Source organism: Stegodyphus dumicola, chromosome 1 (genome assembly GCF_044657685.1).
Source record: "Stegodyphus dumicola isolate Sdum_Otavi_A_Nest chromosome 1, ASM4465768v1".
Taxonomy (NCBI): domain Eukaryota; kingdom Metazoa; phylum Arthropoda; class Arachnida; order Araneae; family Eresidae; genus Stegodyphus; species Stegodyphus dumicola.
In genome coordinates this window covers 106,429,085-106,450,491 of record NC_140768.1, presented here as the reverse complement: position 1 = coordinate 106,450,491, position 21,407 = coordinate 106,429,085, and the positions used below count along the sequence as shown (strand labels likewise).

The window sequence follows — 21,407 nt, the reverse complement described above, 5'->3', positions numbered from 1 at the left end:
AACAAACTTCATAATTTAAAAGTGATAGTGTTGCTACTCAGCAAAGGGCAATGTTTCGAATTTCATTTGAAAACTTAATGATTTTAAAAAATTTGTAATTAGACATTTCATTTTTCTATCAAATTTTATGTGTGTGTTCTTGATTAACAGGCTAATCAATGTAAAAGCAATAAATACAGTTTTGTATCACTATTAATTATTAGCTGCACCTGAAAAATTAAACTAGCTGAACTTGCTAAAATCATTATGTATGTTTTCTTTTTTATAATTATTTTAAGTGGCTAGTTAAAAAAGTGCAAGTTTATTACTACTTATCAGCCAAAAGTATGTAATGGTAACATAACGGGCTTGATTAATAGCATTTTAGAGGATCGGATCTGAAAACTTGCTTTGTAACCATAAAGACCTCTCACCAAAGTCAATAGATTTTAAGTGTTTATATTTACAAAGGTTACTGATGCAGCACTAGCTACCATGTTTTGTGACTTGCTTATATTATTATAATTAGCAAATTGTGTTAGAAGTTGAATGTAATCATCACTTCATAATAGTAGCTGTTTAAACCCCTTAAGGACCAGCGGCGGAAGAACAAAGCACAGTCACGGCATTGGACCTGTTGAAATGGATCATCGCCGCCGGCCCGTGCATTTTCAGCAGTTAAACCTAATTTTACAAAAAATAAATAAATAAAATAAAAAAATAATACAAAATCAGCATTATGATATGGCGATTTCAATTTTTGAAGTTGCATATTTAATATACTTGATTTTAATGTGTATTAATATAACGGTTCGTACGGTCCTTAAGAGTCCTTAAAAGTCCTTAAATTTTGTGGAATCGATTTTTGGTCCTTAAAAGCCCTTAATTTTGGCCAAAATCAGTAGAAGGTCCTTAATTTTAATCATCTGAAATTTCTGTCTGTTTTTACGACTGCTATTTTGAGTGTGAATTAGCATTTGAGAGGAATACTTTTGGCGATTCACTGACGTATATGGTTATCTTTTGAATGTGTTCATGGGTTATATTTGTTTCTATTTCTAATATAAATGATGGTATACTTGAGTTTCTAAGCAAGAAGTAAAACATAAGCATTTCGAAATTCATTTTTTGTAATAAAGAGCTCTTAAACAATTTTCGCTTTTGGAGATGTGAATTTGTTTATTAAACGGTTTTAAATTTGGCGACTTGTCAACATTTTGGCGATTTTAAGATCAGTTTCTATAGAAAATTTTTAATTCCAAAATCTGAAAATTTTTCGACGATTTTTTTTAAACATCATAACATTGATAAATTTCATTAAAATAATGGTAATATATTTGAATTATATTTAAAAAATAACATTAAAATAAAACATTTTTATTTTTCGCTGTCATATTAAACTTTCATTTCGGCAACTTATTATACAATATTTCGAATCTGAAAAATAAACAAGGTATAATTCTATAAAGCATAATTTATGAAACAGCTCTTAGCAAAAGCAAAATTAGCTATGTAATTAATTAAAAATATTTTCTTTTTAATTTTTTCATAGTAAGCATTTTTCCCATGCAATTGTCTCAGAATATTAAAATTCTCAAAATAAGCATCAGTTTTCTCTATAAAATTAATTTTACACTTTTTCCCTCCTTTTTTTTTCCCCCAAAATATTTCTGGCCTTTTGCTGTTATAGAAATGGTTGGGATAATATTCCTTTAGTATTTTTGACATTGCAACTTGGAAAATTTAGAAGGATTTGAAGGCAAGATTTATAGACCCTTGATTCTAGAAGATTCAAGAAATATGTGATAAAATGAAAAATGTCTCCATGGTATCAACGCGTAATGGATGTATTTTACAGAAAGTTTGCGATGAGTTTCTTACTTTTTGGAGAAGGTCTGGAAGAAGAATGAAGAACAATATTTGAGTGTTTTACTCCTGATTTTTCTTAACATGTTTATCTTCCCTTTATTTTCACTACTTTTCACTAGAGACAAGCGTGGAACATATCAAAAATGCTTCTAATCTTATCACTTGGGCAGGCATTATAGAAAAGGATTTTTTTATTAATAAAAGAATTGAAAACTTTCAATTTAAAAGATCCATCTAATAGGTCTTAATGCATCATACACAGAGCTGGCACTAGGCATTTTTCCATCTGACGCAGTGTCTGTGGATCCTAAATTCGACTGCATAGTGTGTTCGACTGTACTTGTAAGGATCCTCCTCTCCTAAATTCGACTGCACTTTTAAGATTATGCTAATTTTATTAACAGTTAAATTTTGAGTTAAACTTCCTTTCTTATCGCTTCTTAATTTCAACTTATCACTTCTGTCCAGAACGTAGTTTTAGAATCACATCTGAATGCTAATGAGGAAGAGTGTATTTAATCGCAAAATTCTATTGTCTTAGTGAGAGAGATACCAGGTGTTTTGGCTAGCACGTGTCCGCCTTTTTAAGCTACACTCTCGTAAGCTATTATTACGCAAGCTATTATTATGTTCGGCTGAACTTTAGGCCCTTGATAGCTTCGCAGTCAATTAGCGTTAAGGGGTCATCTCTCTTAGAATTTTGAAAGCTTCAGCTATATCTCTTTAGTTAAGATTAGTTTAGTTTAATTCTTAGTCTCTTAAATTCAAGTCTGAGTGTTGGCTTTATTGTACAACTCCAAGATGGAGCTCTGTTAAATTTTATTTGAATAGTAAAGGGTCTTCCAAGTTTATGCACTGTCTCACGAACTCAAGCCATTATTCATTTGCTAGTTCTTAAGATTCTTCACTTTTCACTGTAACTTAGAATTACACAGTGGAGAATCTTACGGCCTTTCTAAATTCTGCTTTTAATGCCTGCTCTAAATTTTAAAAGTTTTGCGATTTCTTGATTTTGTTGTTTGGTGTGTCCCTAAATTCTAAAAAATCTGCCACACTAGCTCTTTAACCCTCCTTTACCATATATATTTCAGATTTCATTTGAATTTCACATTACTAAAGAAATTAAATTAGTCACTTTTTCTATATATTCTAAATGTATTTAGTGTTTTTTTTTTTTTTTAATATAAATCCATAATTAAATCCAAAAATTTTAAAATGAAATGGAAACATGCTGAAGAAAGAAACTGAATACATAAAGAAAATTATTCTTCAAAGATACGTGCAGTTATTATTATGTAAATTATCCAATTGTTTATGATTTCAGCCTTTACTATAATTTTCCATTTCTATTTCCTCTTACTGAGCCAGATTAAATTTTAATTAAATTGTATAATCTTTGACCACTACTCCACATTTTTAGTTTGGATTTGACTGTTCTTGTTTAATTACGTCACCATGAGATGTAATTGACTTTTTAGCATCAGAACATGTCTTTATGTTTGGTTTAAGTTCTTTTTAAATAAGAGGCTTATTTAAACCTTTGTCTGATATTGTAGTTACTTTCAGGTATAGTGATAATTTGCTTCGTCTATCGGGAGTTTTGGACTAGTTAACTTTTACCAGATCAAGTAAACCCTCATAGGTGCATTGTGGAGAGGTTGACGAGTTAGGAGATAAAGCACACAGAAACTAGCGAGAGCATTGGTTTGCATATTGAGACAATTCTCTAGTTATTGTTAGAAAAGATGCTTAAAGAGAAGGAAATCGATATAAACTAGCCAAAATGTTTGGGAAAGCTTCAAATCAAAATGACGAATAAATATTATGTTGAGTGTTGTTACAAAACGTAAATGCTTTGTAGCTTTTAATGTGTAATTACTCTAATATCCTTTAAGAATCAGTGTCATAAATTACATGTATTTTAAACTGTGAAATTTTATTAGATTTTGATTTTAATAGGGCTTTTTTTTAACAAATATTGTTAAAAAATAAAATTTAATAGTGGCCATATAAATCCATAATGACTAAGGTTACCTGTTTACCTAATTTAGTTATTTATAACTAACTGCTTACCCTTAAAGATTATCTCTACATATTAAAACGAGTTATTGCTTTTCATTAATACTCTCACTGTGGTCACAAGATAAAACACAAAAATGTAGAAATTCAAGTAAAACTTATTCTTTGCATCTAGTGAGACTTAAAATAATACAAAACAACTTATCACCTCTGGTGCTTTAATGGCTTATTGGGACCTTAAAGTATATTAATTGGGTTACAATCCCTGGAATTCTGCATAAAGCTATGACACTAACTGCTTCAAACAGAGCCTGATTAACTTTCAGCACTTGCCAACTGTGCCTACATCAGGCCTTTCAGGTTTGTTCTAATCAACAGGTCTCTCTCTAGACAAGCAGTGACAATATTCAGTCTTTTGTTATGAATCATGCTGATTATGATCTTACTTCTCATTTTAACTTATGCCGTTTGACATAAAATCTGCCTTTTATTTACTAAATCTCTAGACCAGCGGTTCTCAACCTTTTTATTAATGTGTACCATCTAAACAAAAATTGAAAACCTTTAGTACCACCACTACAAAGTACTACTACCACCACCACTCTTGAACAAAGCTCATATTGCATAAATTTAATAGTCTTAGAGAAAAAACTTCAATCAAGATGTTGGGGTTTTAATTTTTGAAATAAATGGTTAAATATACTTTGCTTCTTTGTGTACCACCTATTTTTCCTTGCGTACCACCAGTGGTATGCGTATCACCAATTGAGAACCTCTGCTCTAGACTGTGATCACCAATTGAGAACCTCTGCTCTAAACTTTAAGTATGTGACAAAATGAGACATAAAAAAAATCAACATAAAGCTAACTATTAGTAAAACGTAAATGTCACTTATCTTCTTTCAAATATGTCCAACCTATTAGAAGTGTAAAATTAGAAGTGTACTTGATAAACTGCATGAAGTTTATTTTATTCTCAAACTTATTGATAATTATGTTAAGTAATTCATGTTTAGTAATAATGCATACTACTTAGGGATCTATTTTATTTTTAGGATGGGATTACAAAAGTGAAATTCAGGCATAGAATAATATTTTTAATTGAATTTATTCGGTTCCCATTTGCTCATAGGTCCTTAATTTTTTCATTAATGGTCCTTAAAAGTCCTTAATTTCCGTGTGCAGAAATGTGTATGAACCTTGTATAAAGAATATCACATTACTAGAAATAAATTTAACAGGCAAAATACTAAAATCATAACTATACTCACAGGAATAAATACTATAAACATAAAGAAAATTTTACAAATACAAAACTTTACCTGTAGGTAATTAAATTCCAATTTAAAAATTCTTCGGTGTGTGAAATAATTCGAAACAAGGATCGACACACAGTCCTACATTGCATATTTCGCACTCAAAATACGTTGTTTGCTTACATTTTTTCTTGGTTTTAGGGCACACAACGCATTTTCTCCTACCTTTATTACCTTTTCCGTCAACATAAATTTTTGGAAACTGTCTTCCAGTTAGACGAAAAGGTGGGTGTGTCCAGTGATTTTGGACAAATTTTTATGTTTTTAAGTAAGGTCTCTTAGGCATGGCTAATGGAATGAAAATGAATATAACCCCAACACATCTCAAAACTTCTTCAAACAAAACTCAGAAATATTTCATCCTCAAACCTTGTGTGACATCAGGTGTATATTAGAAAACTTCGTGTTTTTCTAAATCAAAAACATTATCCACGATGACTGGAAAGCGATCAAGGAAAGATTCCCCCCCTCCACTGGTGGGATATCAGTTACTAATCACATTAATATATACATTATATGTAAAGTAAATATATTCTATATCAAAATATAATGCCTGTGTCATTATATATAATGACCATTCAAGGCATTATATATAATGGCCTATAAAATCGAGTAAGAAAAACAAAAATATTGGCTCTTTCCTGAGAACTGCGAGCAAGATGCATTATGCATCGAGAAAGCCGATAGTCTTTCCCCTTCTGTAATAATGTTGTAATGTTACTTTTCAATTAACCAAGAAAGCTTATGTTAAGTTTCAAAATAAATAGAAAAGAAAAAGAAAATCCTAGCGAAATAAACAAAAACTCCTGTGCCCCATTAATTCACAGGTGCACTTATAAAGAACCATGATTTCCAGTTTGTTTATTTCAATAAATCTCTCAAAACCAGAAGCACAAAACAGAAACTAATGGCAGTATATGAAGGTAAAATGCCGTATGAATCAACCCATGTGAAAACAATTACCACTTAGCTCCATTTAGTGGCTTTTGAAAATTCAAATAAATCGTTCTATTTTAATGTCACGTATACGAGATGCTGGGCTGGTAGAGCAGAATCATTGCGTTGCGTATACATGACACTGGTCCTGACTGGGTTAAGTGTGTTTTGTAAAGATTCTTTCAATTTATTTGTGCAACTAGGGGCAAAATGAACAGTTTAAAAATTTTCTCTCTTTTTGTGAATGTGTGTTTGTTATGTATTTATTTATTTATTTATTTTTTTTTTTTTTTTTTTTTTTTCAAGAAGTATATTTAAGCAAAAAATTTTAGGGCAAAGTGAGTGTTGCATTGTAATAACTTAAAATCTGAATGTGTTTTTAGGATAACACTCCAAACGTCAGAACAAAAATGGAAAAGAAGAAAGTAAAGAAACGAAAACTTGATGATCCCAAAGGAAATATTATAAAATCAAAGGTAATATTTTTGTCTAATGTCAATGTATATAATTTCTCTCTAGTGCTTTTGTGGATTAATATAAAAGGCAGTACTCTAAAACAATGCCTCTCAAGGTGTTGGTCACATAACTAAATTTGGAAGTTTAAAAATTTCAGCAAAACTAAAATATGAAGGTCACTCTGAAATTTTTCAGCTATGTACAGATGATAAAAGGCAGAAAAAAAGTAATGGTTAGATTTGAAAATATGAATTATTTTAAACTAGCAGACAATTTTTTTATTGGTTAGTTGCATGTAGTTTAGCATGGAATAAATTTTAGGCAGAAAGAAAAATGGAGTTGGCAGGAAAACATAATCATGCTATAATTTTCTGTAATTTTAAAGTGTCATTAAATCAAGAAAAATGCTTTCAACATCTACAATTAGCATTTGGAAATGAAGTTCCATCTCGTACCACTGTATGCATATGGTTTACAGAATTTCATAGAGGTCACAACTCTCTTCAGGATGAAGAACACAAAGAAGGCCGTAGATAATGTGTCTGCCATATGGAAAATGTTAATCATTGATAATCGCTGCACCTCCCAGATAATAGAGAAGGAACGTAGCACTGGATCTGCTTCCATACATAAAATTATTCATGAAGACCTGCATATGAAAAAATAGTTTGTGTTGGTTCACTATAACAGAAAACAACAAAACGTGCTAAAGAAACCGTAAAATTAATGATGGTGGACAATGCATTATTCCTAAAATAAAAACTGATGAAACATTTATACTGATTTCTGACTTTTTAACACGTATGGCCCTTAACCAACAATGATGAAAAGACAATGTGTTATGAAAAAAAGTAATGTCATGAAAAAAGTATGCTGTTTTCTTCAGAAGTATAGGACTTGTGAAAGCCATCAAAGCTGGAAGGACAGAAGACAGTCACAGCTAACTGGTATACCAATAAGTGTCTTACAGAAATTCTTCAAGAAGTGAATGTTAGAGGACTAATCCTCTACCATGACGATATGTCTTCTCATTCAGCAAGATTGGCAGTTGAGTTTCTTGAACAAAAACACATCAAAATGGTAGATCACCTACTGTGTTGACCCAATGTCGAGCTATATATGACTTTTGGCTATTTTTTAATCTAAAAAAGAACTTGTCTGGGCTTCATTTTTATTCTGAAGATGAGATTGATGAGGCTATAAATGCATTTTTTTTTCATTGATTCCAAGAAATTAATGGCTTGAAGCATTTAATCTTTAGAAGATTTATCTACAAAAGTGCTCGGATGCTGGAGAAGACTACTTTGAACACACCTGCGCAAATATAACTTTAAAATCTAAAAAATATGGCTCTCGTATATAGCCCAAACAGAGCTATTAGGCTCAAAATGAGTCAAATCACTATAAATGCTTTGTTTCACTGTACTCTCGAGTCTGTTGCCATTTGTCTAATGTAAGATTTTTATCTTTCAAAGTGAATCTCTCTCTTGTGGATTAACAAACTCAGCTATTTGAAAGCAATACAGATGCAGTTCTTAAGAATATTCGTTTTTTCCCTTTTGAATTGGATTGATTTAAATAATAAAAATGCATTTAATTCATTATCCGTCTAATTAAAAATACTCAGTATTTTCATAGAATGATGTTATATATTTTTTATCATTTGTTTCATATTTTGTTAAACTTTAATGAATTTTTTATAAAACTTCCAGCACGCGCACTTGGTAATTTTACATGAGCACGCGTGCATCGTATTTTTTTACGACATCCGTTATTTTACTGTTCTTGTTACGAAAAATGACAGAAATGAGTGAATATTGATAATAAATTTGTTAAGAAATAAAATATTAATCTTATTATTGCAAAATACAAATGATATCACATTCAAATATAAGTAAATTATTTTTTTTTTTTTTTTTTTTTTTTTTTTTTTTTTTAGTTGTTATGTTAGATGGAAATGCAATGATGTATTTCTTTATACAAAATTTTAAATTTATTATTTAATAATTATATTTTAAAATTGAAGCTAATTTTAATATTCATCAAAGGCAAGTATAGACAAATAAAAAATTAAAATTCTCCTTGGTAGGAAAAATAGTAAGTTTAGCATTACTTACTTCTGCAAGCATTACTTACTTCTTACTGGTTACAAAAATGCCCTTTAAACTAACTTTAATATTTTTATTTATTTCTAAAAAATAGAAATAAAAGAAAATAAGGAATTGAAATCGCTGTTGTTCTCCCATCCAAAGGTTTCTTTGTTTTCCTTTTCTTCATCAGATAATTCTTGAAGAATGCGAGCAAAATCAGCTGGTTCCACATATTTTTTGCATTGAAACTGATGTAAAATTTGCGGAGCCAAATGTATTCAAATTAAAGTAATACACGCCAATTAATAATACAAAATTACAAAATATTTGAAAAAAAATATTTTCCGAATTTTCACCTACGAACACGCGCGTGTTTTAACTTTTACGAAAAAGCTGCCATGTAGCACAAATACCCAGTAAAAAAGAAAAAAGTCAAATGACTTTCTGTTGGCACATTCTCTGATGTGGGGAAGGGTAGAAAGGAGGAATAGAAATGACAGTCAGACGTCTCAGGTTCGATATGTGAAAAATGTGCATTAAAAACTGAATTTGTGGTAAATTTTGCGCGCATGCTGGAAGTTTAACATTATTTTATTTTTCCAACTCAACAATTTGAAAATGTGCACTGGTAACACTGTACAGAATAAAACATTTTTATCTGTAGTGCGCAAAACTGTCTGTCGGAAATTCTAAAGGTATGCTGTTTTTAAATATTTTGCGATTTTGCCGTTGAATGGAATTTTGTGTGACATAAGTGCGAAGAACATGATCCTTACTAATGTTAGAAATGCGAATGTGAGTTTGTTTGTTACGCCTGAATTACTTAACCGATCATCATGAAATTTTCAAGAAATATTTTTGATATATTAGAAAAGGTTATAGGCTATAAAATGTTGTCTTCATACAACTTTAATTAGCCGAAATATTAATTAAAAACTACTTTTACCCTACATTTTTCACTCACTTTGTTGGGTTTTCCCCTATTAAAGGGATTTGGCTATGCGCCAATTTATATTTTTACAAATATCTATGGAACGGCAGTTAGTTGAATTTCGAGACACATATCCCATACCTGCCAACTTTTACGAATTTTTCGTAATTTTTATGAAAATTCATTTGTCTTTACGATTTTACGATCATAATCCATTTTTTATGATTTTTTTTCCTTTTTCAAGTGTTTTTAGTGATTTTTGTCGAAATTTTAGAATTTTTCGCCATTTCAGCGATTTTTGCCAATTGCATCGTGTTTTTCCGCCAACTACTTCGAATCCAGTAACCTGTGGTTTCTCACAACTTGCCGCTTAACTAGCCAATCCAATGCGTTGAACTTGTTTCTCCCTCTCTTTTCTTTGTGGTCGCCAGATTATTTTTTTCGCGTTCGCTTCAGCAGCAAGGGAATTACTCAGCGAGCAAGGGAATTACTCAGATTGTCGCATTCTGTGTGTTTTTTTTTTTTTTTTTTCTTTTGTTTGTTTGTTTGCACATGCTACGAATTTTCTTAATACATCGTTGTTACGAAATGAGTTAAAAAAAAAAAACGTATTCTCAATATTTTCGGCCTGCCTACAATTTCCAACAATTAAAGATTCCTTCAAAGGAAATAACTATGCATTTTGCAACGTGTACGTGTGTTACTTCATAATAAGTCACAGTGAAAGAAGCGACATTGTGAAACATGTTAAGTCTAAAAAGCATGAAGTTAATGCCTCGGCTTGGACAACATCAAAGAAAGTGAATGATTTTTTTTTTTTTTTTTTTTTCAAATTCGGCTACGAATTCGGATGCCGATGTCATTTTGGCAGAGTGTTTGTTTACTGCATTCCTCATCAAACACAACGTGCCGCTAAGCGCTGCCAATCACGCCGGTCAACTTTTCAGTCGGATGTTTCCCAACTCCAAGATTGCTCAGAAATATGCTTGTGCTCGCACGAAAACATCTTCTATTGTGAACGAAATTGCTTGTGATGCACAAAGTAAAACGATAGCTGCACTCCAGAATTCAGCATTTTCGGTGTCAATCGATGGCAGCAACGACAGCGATTGGAAGCTTTACCCCATCGTTGTCACATATTTCTGTGATGTTTCTGATGAAATGAAAACTTATCTTTTGCGTCTTCCATTGTTAAATGGAGGAAACGGGGGGAAATATTGCCTCCTTGGTAATTAATGAGTTGAAACAACTTAACATCCCAATATCAAACTGCATTTCATTTGGTGCAGATAATGCTCATGTCATGGTGGGTGACAAAAAGGGTGTAGCCTCTTTCCTCAAAAAAGAACAAAATGAATTAACTGTTATTAGTTGCCCATGCCACTTAATTAATTTGGCAGCAGAAAAAGTTTTTAAATGCTGAAGTGGCAAATTTGAAACAAATTGAAAATTCATCTTTTGAAAAGATTAGTTTTTTTATTGATAAATTTCCATTTTTGTTAACAATTAAAGAAAATGAATGCCATACTAATGCTTTAGATGAACTACAGAACCAATTTTCTGCTGCACAGTTTGAAGACTTTGCCAGTTCTGGAGAAGATAGACTTGATGTCCTCGTTGGTACCTTAAAAAGAATAAAAAGAGCTGATGTAACACCAAAATATGATAAGACTAGCAAGAGATTTATGTGCTATTCTCGTAATTCCACACAGTAATGCTGAGTGCGAGAGTCTTCAGTGTTGTGAAGAAAAACAAAACTATGTTTCGTTCTTCAATTTCACCAAAAACTCTAGAAAACATTTTAATTGCTAAATGTTATGAGGAAACTAATTGTTATGACAGGAAATTTTCCAAAGAATTTTTGGCTAAGGCCAAAAAATGCACTCTAAATTCATTGCAGTTCTTGTTTTATGTTTCCTAATAAATTTTTAGTTACTATTTAATTGAGATTTACTAATGTAAGTACAATTTTCTTTTTTCTATTTGTATAAATTGTTATTTTTTTAATATCAAAGCATGATATTAATTCTTCGTGTTCTTCTGAATTTTTATCTTTAGAGGTTGGCAGGTATGCATATCCGCTGATTCCAAAAATTCATCGGAATCCATCAATACAATTCTCATCTTTGTATGACTTTAATCAGCTGAGATATTAATTAAAAACTCTGAAAATTCTAATTTGAATGCGACTCAATAGCAACATTAGGGATTTTTTCTTGAGTCTTCTCGTGTAGGTCCAATAAATTGGTGAAAAAAATTATAACTCTTGATCTAATTATCCAAATTTCTCGAAATTTAGAAAACTTGTGTTGCTCTCTGAATAATAGGAACAATGGTGGTGTAACTGTTTTTGTCGCTTAATTATTTCCAGCTTAATCACAGATGAAACAATACTCCACTTGCTGTTGTAACTCTTTGTTGACAGGCTGTGATTTGAAAGGGACAGGGGGGAAGCTGGTATTCGGTCGACCATTGGGTTGGTGATAAGGTCAAAGTTCATGGATTTACATGTGGAAAATCATTTTAAAATTAATAATTTCTAATTAACTTATCGACTTGAAACTATTATCAACATTTCGACTTTTGTGATTTATTTAATGTTTGTTTCCTAATGTATCTAATGTTTGTTTGAAATTTTACGCGGAGTGTATTTTTTAAAATTTATGCGGAGTTGAAACTTATTTAAGGACATCAATGCGAGTGAAGCCGCGGGTAAAGCTAGTATTTGATAAATAAAATTAACACACAATACATTAATAGTAAAAAGACAAAGTTTTATAAGCCATCTGATTTAAAAAATTGAGCACTGATAGGATAAGTTAAACAACACTGAATATATATATATATATATATATATGCCAACACTTAACACTGCATCAGGAATTCTAAACATGTGCTGTTATGCAGCTTTTAAAATTTTAAAAAGAACTTACATGGACATAATTTTCGTCCTGAAGATGAGATTGGTAAGGCTATAGATGTAATTTTTCATTGATTCCAAGAAATGAATGGCTTTGGACATTTAATCTTTAGAAAATTTGCCTGCGGAAGTGCATTGATGCTGGAGGAGACTCCTTTAACCCTTTGCGACACGCATATGTAAAATATATTTTAATCTTTAAAAAAATGCCTTAGAATAAGTCAGATGGACTTACTTAAGTGCCTTTAAGGCTTGAAAAAAATTCTGCGCTTTTAGTTTTTACAGGGGAAGGTGGGATACCATTTGTCCCACCATGCAACTAGCACGTCTTATAGCATATTGGTGTATAGCAGGAAAAAAAAATTCATATGTGGAATGAATAAACAAAATAAAGCGTGCATTCTAAAATATTCATAATAAACACACTAAAATGCATTTTGTACTTATTGCATATATGCATGACTTGTAAAATTTTGCATATATATATTTAATATTTTTAAATTTTAGAAACTTTGAGAAACATGTTGTTTCATTCTTTTGTAAGCATAGAGACACTTCACACGTTTCACACATCCAAAATGTTCGTCGTTCTTCTTTCTATGTGCTGCAATATGCACATCTTCTCCTGCTCGTTCTGTTTGGCGTGTGACTTACATTTTTTAGTCTCTTTTCTGGTTGTACGAACGGGTTTTTAGTTTTTATTTGAACTGGGGATTTCAGTTTTCTTTTCAGCTCTTTCTTGCCTGCAAGTGCCATTAGACCTTCTGTAACTGAGAGAAGAAAATCTTTCATTGCGTTTACATCATGATCGGGTTCGCGAACAAACTTAAATAGAATAAATGTGTTTACTATTCTCACATCTAAAAAGTAAAAAAAAATCATGTGCCACCATTTCTTTCAGTTGATCAATCAGTCGACATATCCCATGTTCTTATTGTATGAAATAATGCTGTTTGGGCACATTACTTTTTTGTCTTTCCATCTCGTTCTTTTCTATTAATTTCTTTCATTTCAGTTGCCTTTTCCAAGCAAGACAGGATAGAAACGGATCTTTTATCCTTCCATTTTATGCAATAAATTGAATCATCGCTAACTGAAAAGTCTATATATTCTCTTGACATAAATTTGTGGGTAGATACTTCCGATTCATATTTACAGTGCCACATGCATAGATGGCAGCGACATGCATAGATGGGTCTGTGTCTTTAAAAAGCGAAACAAATTATAATTACTTCCCTTTCTTCTTCAGCAATAACTTCAACCTCAGTTATTCTCTCTTGGATTTCAATTTCATCTGAATCAGAACAGACACCTGAAGCATTTGAGTTGCAATCGGATGGTAATTAAGCAAAAAGATCCAAAGCTTCCTGAGTTATTAATTTTTTTCTAGACAATTTTGCACATCAGAGCATACAACGGATGTAAAAGCGCCCGCAATGACGAAAAAAGTAGATGCAAAAAGAAAAGAAAAAATAATCGTGAGTGTTGCCATCTATTGAGCGGAAATTCAAGTGCGTGGTGGGACAAATTTTAACCCACTTATTTCACCTGCAAAATTAATGTTATAAAATATTGAATCCAATTAAGATTTTTGAAAATAAAATACCTTTGAATATTAAAAAGAATCATACATATCATAAATTGTATACCAAAATTTTTTAAATATTGAAAAATGCGAGATACATGGATATCACTCTTGTGATCCTATTTTGAATATTTTTTGCTTATAAACTTAAGCCCTGGTATAGTAATGACATCTACTGAGAAAAATAATAACTAAAATAGATTATTTTTAAAAGATTAGAAATTTTCTAACGGAAATTGCTAACTGAGAAAATAAATATTAATTAGGTGGGACATATATTGACCCACCATGCCACACAGGGTTAAGCACTCATAAAATTTTGTAAGTATAACTTTAAAAACCTATCGGTATCTCAAAAATTTCAGAGTGATCATTCTAGAGTGACCATTCACTTCCTTGTGCCTGTGCATACACAACAACAGAACACTAATTAAAAATCAGTTTGACACTATTACAGATGCAGTATTTCTATTACTTCATGTCTGTTTAATTGGGAAGCTCTCATGTCCACAACATTAGCACCAAATTTGCGATATATTAAAAATTATTTATTTCATTTAAAAAAAGAAAATAAAGCTATTAGCAAAAACTAAAAGCAGACTAAAAATTCAGCTAAAAGAAAATAAGCAGAAGAAAAAGAAACTTAGATTAGGTGGAAAATTATTTGGACCTCATTTCACATTCAAGTGGGAATCCAAACAGCGGAGATGTTGGCGGCCTTAAGCACAAAAAGTTCAAATCAAAGAGTGACATGAAAGATTCTAAAAGAGAAAGTACTTTTCATTTCAAAAAAGAAATGAAAGATGGTACTGGGAAAACTGTAAAAAAGTCTATTTTTAAACGTTTGGAAAGATATTAATTCCAATTACCAAATCTTACTGTTACATGGAGAAGTACAGTGGCTCTCAAAAGGGCAGTAAATCATGCTTAATTGAAATGATTAATATTAGCAATTTAGAACTGTGTTTTTAAACAATCGATAAATAATTGACTCTTTTTGAAATGACGCTAAACATATTTCTGACATTTTGTACTATGTATTAATTCAGCGTGGCATTTTCAACATTGCTATTTATAAAATAAAAAAAATTTGGCCAAATCTACAAAATGTTAAAGAAGTCTTCCATCCTGCAAAATATCAGATATCAATCATTCTTAAGATTAAAGTCCGTATGTAAAAATAAACAAGCAGGCCCTGTCGATTACTATGAATTCAGCTTTGTCTTCAATACATAGTGAAATTATATTTGTATGTGTACCATCGTTTTCGAATAAATTTTCTTTGTAATTTATTATCAGAAAAATTTTTAATTCATATTTAGCGTATGTATCTCTACAGCCAGGGTCATAAAAATATTTGCTTAAGTAAAAGGGGTGTTGAAGTGGAAGAGCTTGAGAAGCCATGCTGTAAAAGAAGACGTATTTCTCTTTGCGTATTTAATGCATGTATACTTAAAATAAAAGTTAATGTATTATTTGTTATGTGTTTACAAATTAAATCATTATTTTACTCGTATACTGAAAGTAGTTTTAATAATAATGTAAGTAAATGTTAAAAAATGAATTTCATTATCACTAATGTTTTTAAAGTTAATTTTTTATGCTACTATTGGAGCATAATACCCTCAAATTAACAGAAAAAGTGTTTTAACAGAAGAAATTTTGACTTCTTATATTGTTTTTGATTTTGTTGTACTTTTTTATACAGATAGCAAAAACTAAAAGCAGACTAAAAATTCAGCTAAAAGAAAATAAGCAGAAGAAAAAGAAACTTAGATTAGGTGGAAAATTATTTGGACCTAATTCACATTCAAGTGGGAATCCAAACAGCGGAGATGTTGGTGGCCTTAAGCACAAAAAGTTCAAATCAAAGAGTGACATGAAAGATTCTAAAAGAGAAAGTACTTTTCATTTCAAAAAAGAAATGAAAGATGGTACTGTGAAAACTGTAAAAATGAGAGCAAAATTGTTTGACAAAAATTCGCAGAAAAGGCTGAAGAAAACCTCTACCAGGAACAAGATGGAAAGAAAAATGCACTCGGGCAAAGGAGAGACTAGGGAAAATGAACCAGATGACTTGTGCTCTGCTGCAAATTGTCTTCGTCCAATAGGTAAGTTAATGTTTGTTTTCCTTTTGAAATATAAAAGGTTGCTATAATGTATGATATTTATGGATACAATAAAACCCAGTTTCTTCAAATTCTAGTTGAACCATCTTAAAAAAATACCATTGCAATCCAACTATACATTCTCTTTTGCTGCCTATGTTTGCTAGTTAAAGGATTTCTTGTTTGGCTGCTCCATTGTTAAAAATGTAATGCATCATAATCAAAATTGTAGGGTGCAAATTGTCCCCATTGTGATGTGCCGTGAAGTAATAAAAATAAGTTTGCCAAAAAGTAATAAAGATATGTTTTGAATATCAAATGATTTGTAATTCTTCAATAGTTCCTGCCATCTTCTACAATATAATTGACATTTCAGTGCTCTCTTTACTCCAATCCAGTTACGCATGTAACGTAACTATGTCTTCTCTAGTCAAGCACTCATTTAATGTCAAATTTCTACTAAGAACTGGATTCTTTCATCTCATATATACTATATACAGCTGGCAATTGTTGTCCACCAAATCAGTGCCTGTGCAATTTCTAAAATTATTCTGCATATCAAATCATCAAACTATAGCCCATTTTCATATGTGATCATTATTGATGGCTCTACGTATCGCTCAGGACCAATCTGGTCTTTGTGATCATGTTCAAAGTGCTGGCACCAGTTCATGGCTGAATGTCACATAGTGTTTGCCTGATGTATTCCTTAATTTTACCGTGAATCTTCGTAGTTAAGCCCTTTTGCCCTCAAAAATAGTTCCCAATTTACATGCCGTTTTGCTTTACACTTCTGATATTAATACATTGAATTTGTTTCTGTGTACATGAACTCTGTTCTTTGTATGAGATGATTCTTGTTGCTTAATTCTGTTAAATGATAGCACAGTGGTTCTCAACCTGTTTTTCCCAATGCACCTCTTTTACCCATTGCTAGAAGATCATCCCCCCTCTTTCTTCTAAATGTATTTGTCTAATAAACATAAATGTATTTTGAGTTTTGTAAACTCAAAATACATTTATGTTTATTTAGATTTAGTTTATTTTTAACTTGTTTTATAAATTGAACAAAAAAAAGTTGCAGAAAATGTTGATAAATACCAAAATAAAAATAGTATTTATATTAGGCTAAAACTAAATACTTTCCGCATCCCCTTCCCTGAAACTATAAATCCCCCTCCTGGTTGAAAACCCCTATAATAGCAATAGTTGTAACATTTTGCTCAATTGCAACTGAACAATTACAGCAATTAATAATACTTTAAAAAAAAAAAAAAACTTAGCATAGATATGCACAATTTCAATGCACAAAATTTAGTTAATGCTTGTATGGATTAGGAAGGAACAGATTTTGTTCAATAAGGGAAGGTCTTGAACCTAGGTAGCCTGGTGTTACACATTTGTCTCATGAGCGAATTACAACTATCCTGCATATAAAATAAATTCCTTTGAAAAATTTTTTTACTATTGGCTCTGTATATTAAAAATGCAATTTGAGGTTTATTTAGATATTAAATTTTTAAAACTTTTTTAAATTCTAAAAATAATTAAATATTGTAAAACTAAAGATATTGAGTTTATTGTCTATTAATAATTTATATCTATTTGAAAATTTATTGAGCACATTTTTCATAAAAGTAATATATAAAAATAAGTAATAAATATATTAAAAAAAGGGTTTTTCTGTTAATACTGTTCCTCCCCATGAATATTTTTTTTCGCTGATATGCACTAATGTTTTAATAATGTTCAGTGCAATAACCTCATATATAACTATCATTTACAGGTGAAGCTGTGAATTGGGTGCAGTGCGATGGAGGTTGTGAACAGTGGTTTCATCTTCTTTGTGTTGGCTTGGATGTTACAGAAGTCAGTGAGTCAGAAGACTACATATGTCCTAATTGTGTTAATAGGAATGGTGGGAACAGACATGAGATGTTACACATCAAAGAGGAAGTATCTTATTATGATATTTCGGGAGAATCGCTACAGCACAGTGAAAGTGATATCTCAATACCAACACAGGCAGCATCACCATTTGCAAACTCTGATCATCCCAGTCCAAACATAATAGATTTTGAGAGTGCTTCTGAAGTTGCTGTGTCTGTATTGGCGGGTTTCGCAAAAAACTCCTTTGCCGCAGAAAGAATGTGTAGTGTAGATAATACAAACCAGTCTAATGAGTCTCTGGAGTATGTATCTTAATCGTGATTAGGTATCTGTACAGTGAGTGCAGTTCATAATTTTTTCCATCGTCCCATAACTCTTTGCATCCTGCATATTTGTGTAATAAACCATAAATGACTTAATTCGACTTTTGAAAGTGTTTCATCCAGAAGCCACTCATAGTTCTTTCATTCATTATTTGTATTGTGTTCAGGTTTTCATGTCTTTTCAACTGCCATCATCATTCATTATGTATTAATTAAAATAATTGTGCAAAATTTTGTCATTAGCCTTGGCTTTTATTACAATTTTTGGCATTAATTTATAATTTGAAGACTAAAAAAATTAACAAATTTTATAGAAGTGATTTCTTCAACTGTACTGGACATGTTAAAATATTTTGAATGCCTAAACATGTATAATAACACTAACGATCTGACATCTGTTTCTTTTCATATAATTTAAAATTAGGCAGAATTCGACCTTAAGTTGTCATTGCATTACATAAAAACTTTGGATTACAGAATCATGTGGACTTATATTATATCTTGTAAGAATACTCCCAACTTTTATAAAATACTAATGTCAGTTTGAGATTAAATTTTGCCTAATTTTTAAAGCTTAAGTTGGCATACTTCCCTTCCAGAACCATCGAATAAATTAATAGGGCAAGTAACTTTTAATGTTGTGATACCTCTATGTTATTTTTCAGATATTCATTTGTAAAAGGTCTGCAATAACTGACTGATTATTATTAAAATGTGCTATTAATTTTAAGAAAAGGCATGTTGTTTTTGTGCCTTTTAAATTTTCTATATTCTGTTTATATTCAATGCAGTTAGCTGAGAAATCCTAGTATTATATGCATAAAAATGGGCAAATAGAAGACTTGGTTAAAGTAAACAATATTAGTAGTGGTGTTTGGAATTTTTGCCTGCATTTTTCTCCATCTGTAAATGTTTATTTTGACACGCTTTTTAAGGCAATACTGGATATATTGCCGTATACAAAGTAATTGTATTTTTGTTTCTGAAGTGTTTGAAATGTAACTTTGCCTTAAAATGTTTATGGCAGTGTTCATATGTTCTCGTGACATATCTGGCATGGCTATTTCAAGCTGGGTTGGAATATTTCATGACTGAACTCGTGTTAGTATGTTTATTTTCATTTTGTAGAAATGTCATGCTTTACATAATGTTCATATTGATTTTATTTGTGAATACATTCTTCCGTCTATTTGTTATTAATTTTTTGTTTTCTAAGAACAAATATATGCTGCTGACTGAGATATATTAGACATTATTGGTGCTAGTCAATTGTAAATTTTGCTCTAAATGCAGAAATGAGTTTAGTTTGTTGTTAATTTTAATTTTTAATGATAAATTTCTTGTATTGAAAGCACAATGGGGATTAAGGAGAAAAGGACTATAAAGCTATAATTATATGCAAAATTGCCTACACCTTTGTAAGAAATGCTGCATTTAAAGATTTGGGCATTGAGACTTGCACCACTTAATGTTCATAAATTTTATTATGAAGTGCTTAAATTATTTTAGTTTCTGTTGTATTGTAGAACTTCTAAGTATTATCTATGTATAACTAGAATTTGACATTCATTATTTTCATTTCAGTTTGAAAGTAAGACAGCAATCACTAAATAAACTGCTTTGACACCATTTTTGTTGTTGCCTTTGTTAAAAATTTGTCTAATGGTTGTATCAGTTATAGACTAAATGAACCATGTCATTTATGACTGACCTTTGGGATTTACAAAGTGTGCAAATTTTATGCAATATGGGAAGTGTAAGATTATGGCTAAATTATGTTATTATTAGAGTGTGCTTGTTGGAATTGAAGGGCACAAAACAGGTGTAATGGTTCATTAATTTGGATTAAAGGCATGTGATGTTTCTCAAACTGAAAGGTTCAGTATTTGAGGCAGCAAAAGGTAAAAGTGTAATTTTGATGAAAAAGTCTAATGCACCAGTAGCTCACAAAATTTCACTTTTGATACAAAATCTTTGAAATATAGCCCATTCTTAATCTGTTATATTGTTGAAATGAGCAACAGCATTGAAGCAGATCCATAGCAAACTATAGGTCTCCCTCTTTGTCTCTTATTGGCCGTACATAAAAATTTTAATATTTTCTACTTAGTTGTGTTCAGATATTTAGCATTCGTCAGTAAGATAAATATAATTGCTTAAAGAGCTGGAACATTATTCAGCGCTGTTTCAACTTCTGATAGTCATTGAGCTGTGTTCTAAAATCTGGTAATGATTAATAATGGTATTTTATAATCATTGAATCAGTAGATGCCACATAAGTAAGGCATTAACTTGATGAGTTTTGATCATTAAATCAAATCTGAAACAATCTCATGATAGCAAAACTGTGTAAATTTATGGAATACTTGTGATTTTCCAGAGATACATACGTAAACTCACGTCCTTTGTCTACATAAATATTTAAAAATATCAGTTTATAGAAATTTTTCTTCTAAATTCATAAACATGTTATAGCACAATAGGTATTGCATTAAAGAGGAGACTGAGCTTGTGCAATAGAATATATCAAATAGAAAACTTGATTTCATAGTATTTTTTAATATTGTCCAAATATAACTAGTTTATACGTGTAAGAATTGGTGTTAAAAATATATGTTGTAATGCTTATTTTATTAACATAAATATTAGGCTCAAATATTTTATAAAATTTCAGATTTACTACATGATTGCAGTATGAGTTTTGTCTTTTTTCTTCCCTGTGATAAAATTATTGCTCCATCCATAAGCGTCCTCAAAAAAGTAATAGAGTTATCACATCTGGCAATGTGATAAGTGAGAACAGTGGGACGATAAGTAGTAGAAGCTACAGATAAAAATTGATGCATAGCAAATTTATTATGAAATTAAAAAACTGGCATTACTAATTTATAAGAAACGGTAAAACTTCGGCAAGATCTTCTTTGATAGAGAACCATAGATCCGATTTGATAAACTTCAGAATTGAGAAGTCGAAGAAGAGCTGTT

General features: G+C 30.8%; 1 protein-coding gene across 5 annotated transcripts in view; it reads left to right on the top strand.

Moving 5' to 3' along the window:
* The window catches only part of Kdm5 (Lysine demethylase 5), a 172,662-nt gene extending 152,609 nt beyond the window's left edge, over positions 1–20,053 (top strand). For all 5 annotated transcript variants that reach the window (XM_085818907.1, XM_085818912.1, XM_085818894.1 and 2 more), the window contains 3 exons: positions 6,503–6,595; positions 15,810–16,212; positions 17,996–20,053. In XM_085818907.1, coding sequence (XP_085675033.1) covers positions 6,503–6,595; positions 15,810–16,212; positions 17,996–18,414 — 915 coding nt within the window. In that variant the 3' untranslated portion in view covers positions 18,415–20,053. The remainder of the gene's footprint in view (positions 1–6,502; positions 6,596–15,809; positions 16,213–17,995) is intronic.
* The last annotated feature ends 1,354 nt before the right edge of the window (positions 20,054–21,407 follow it).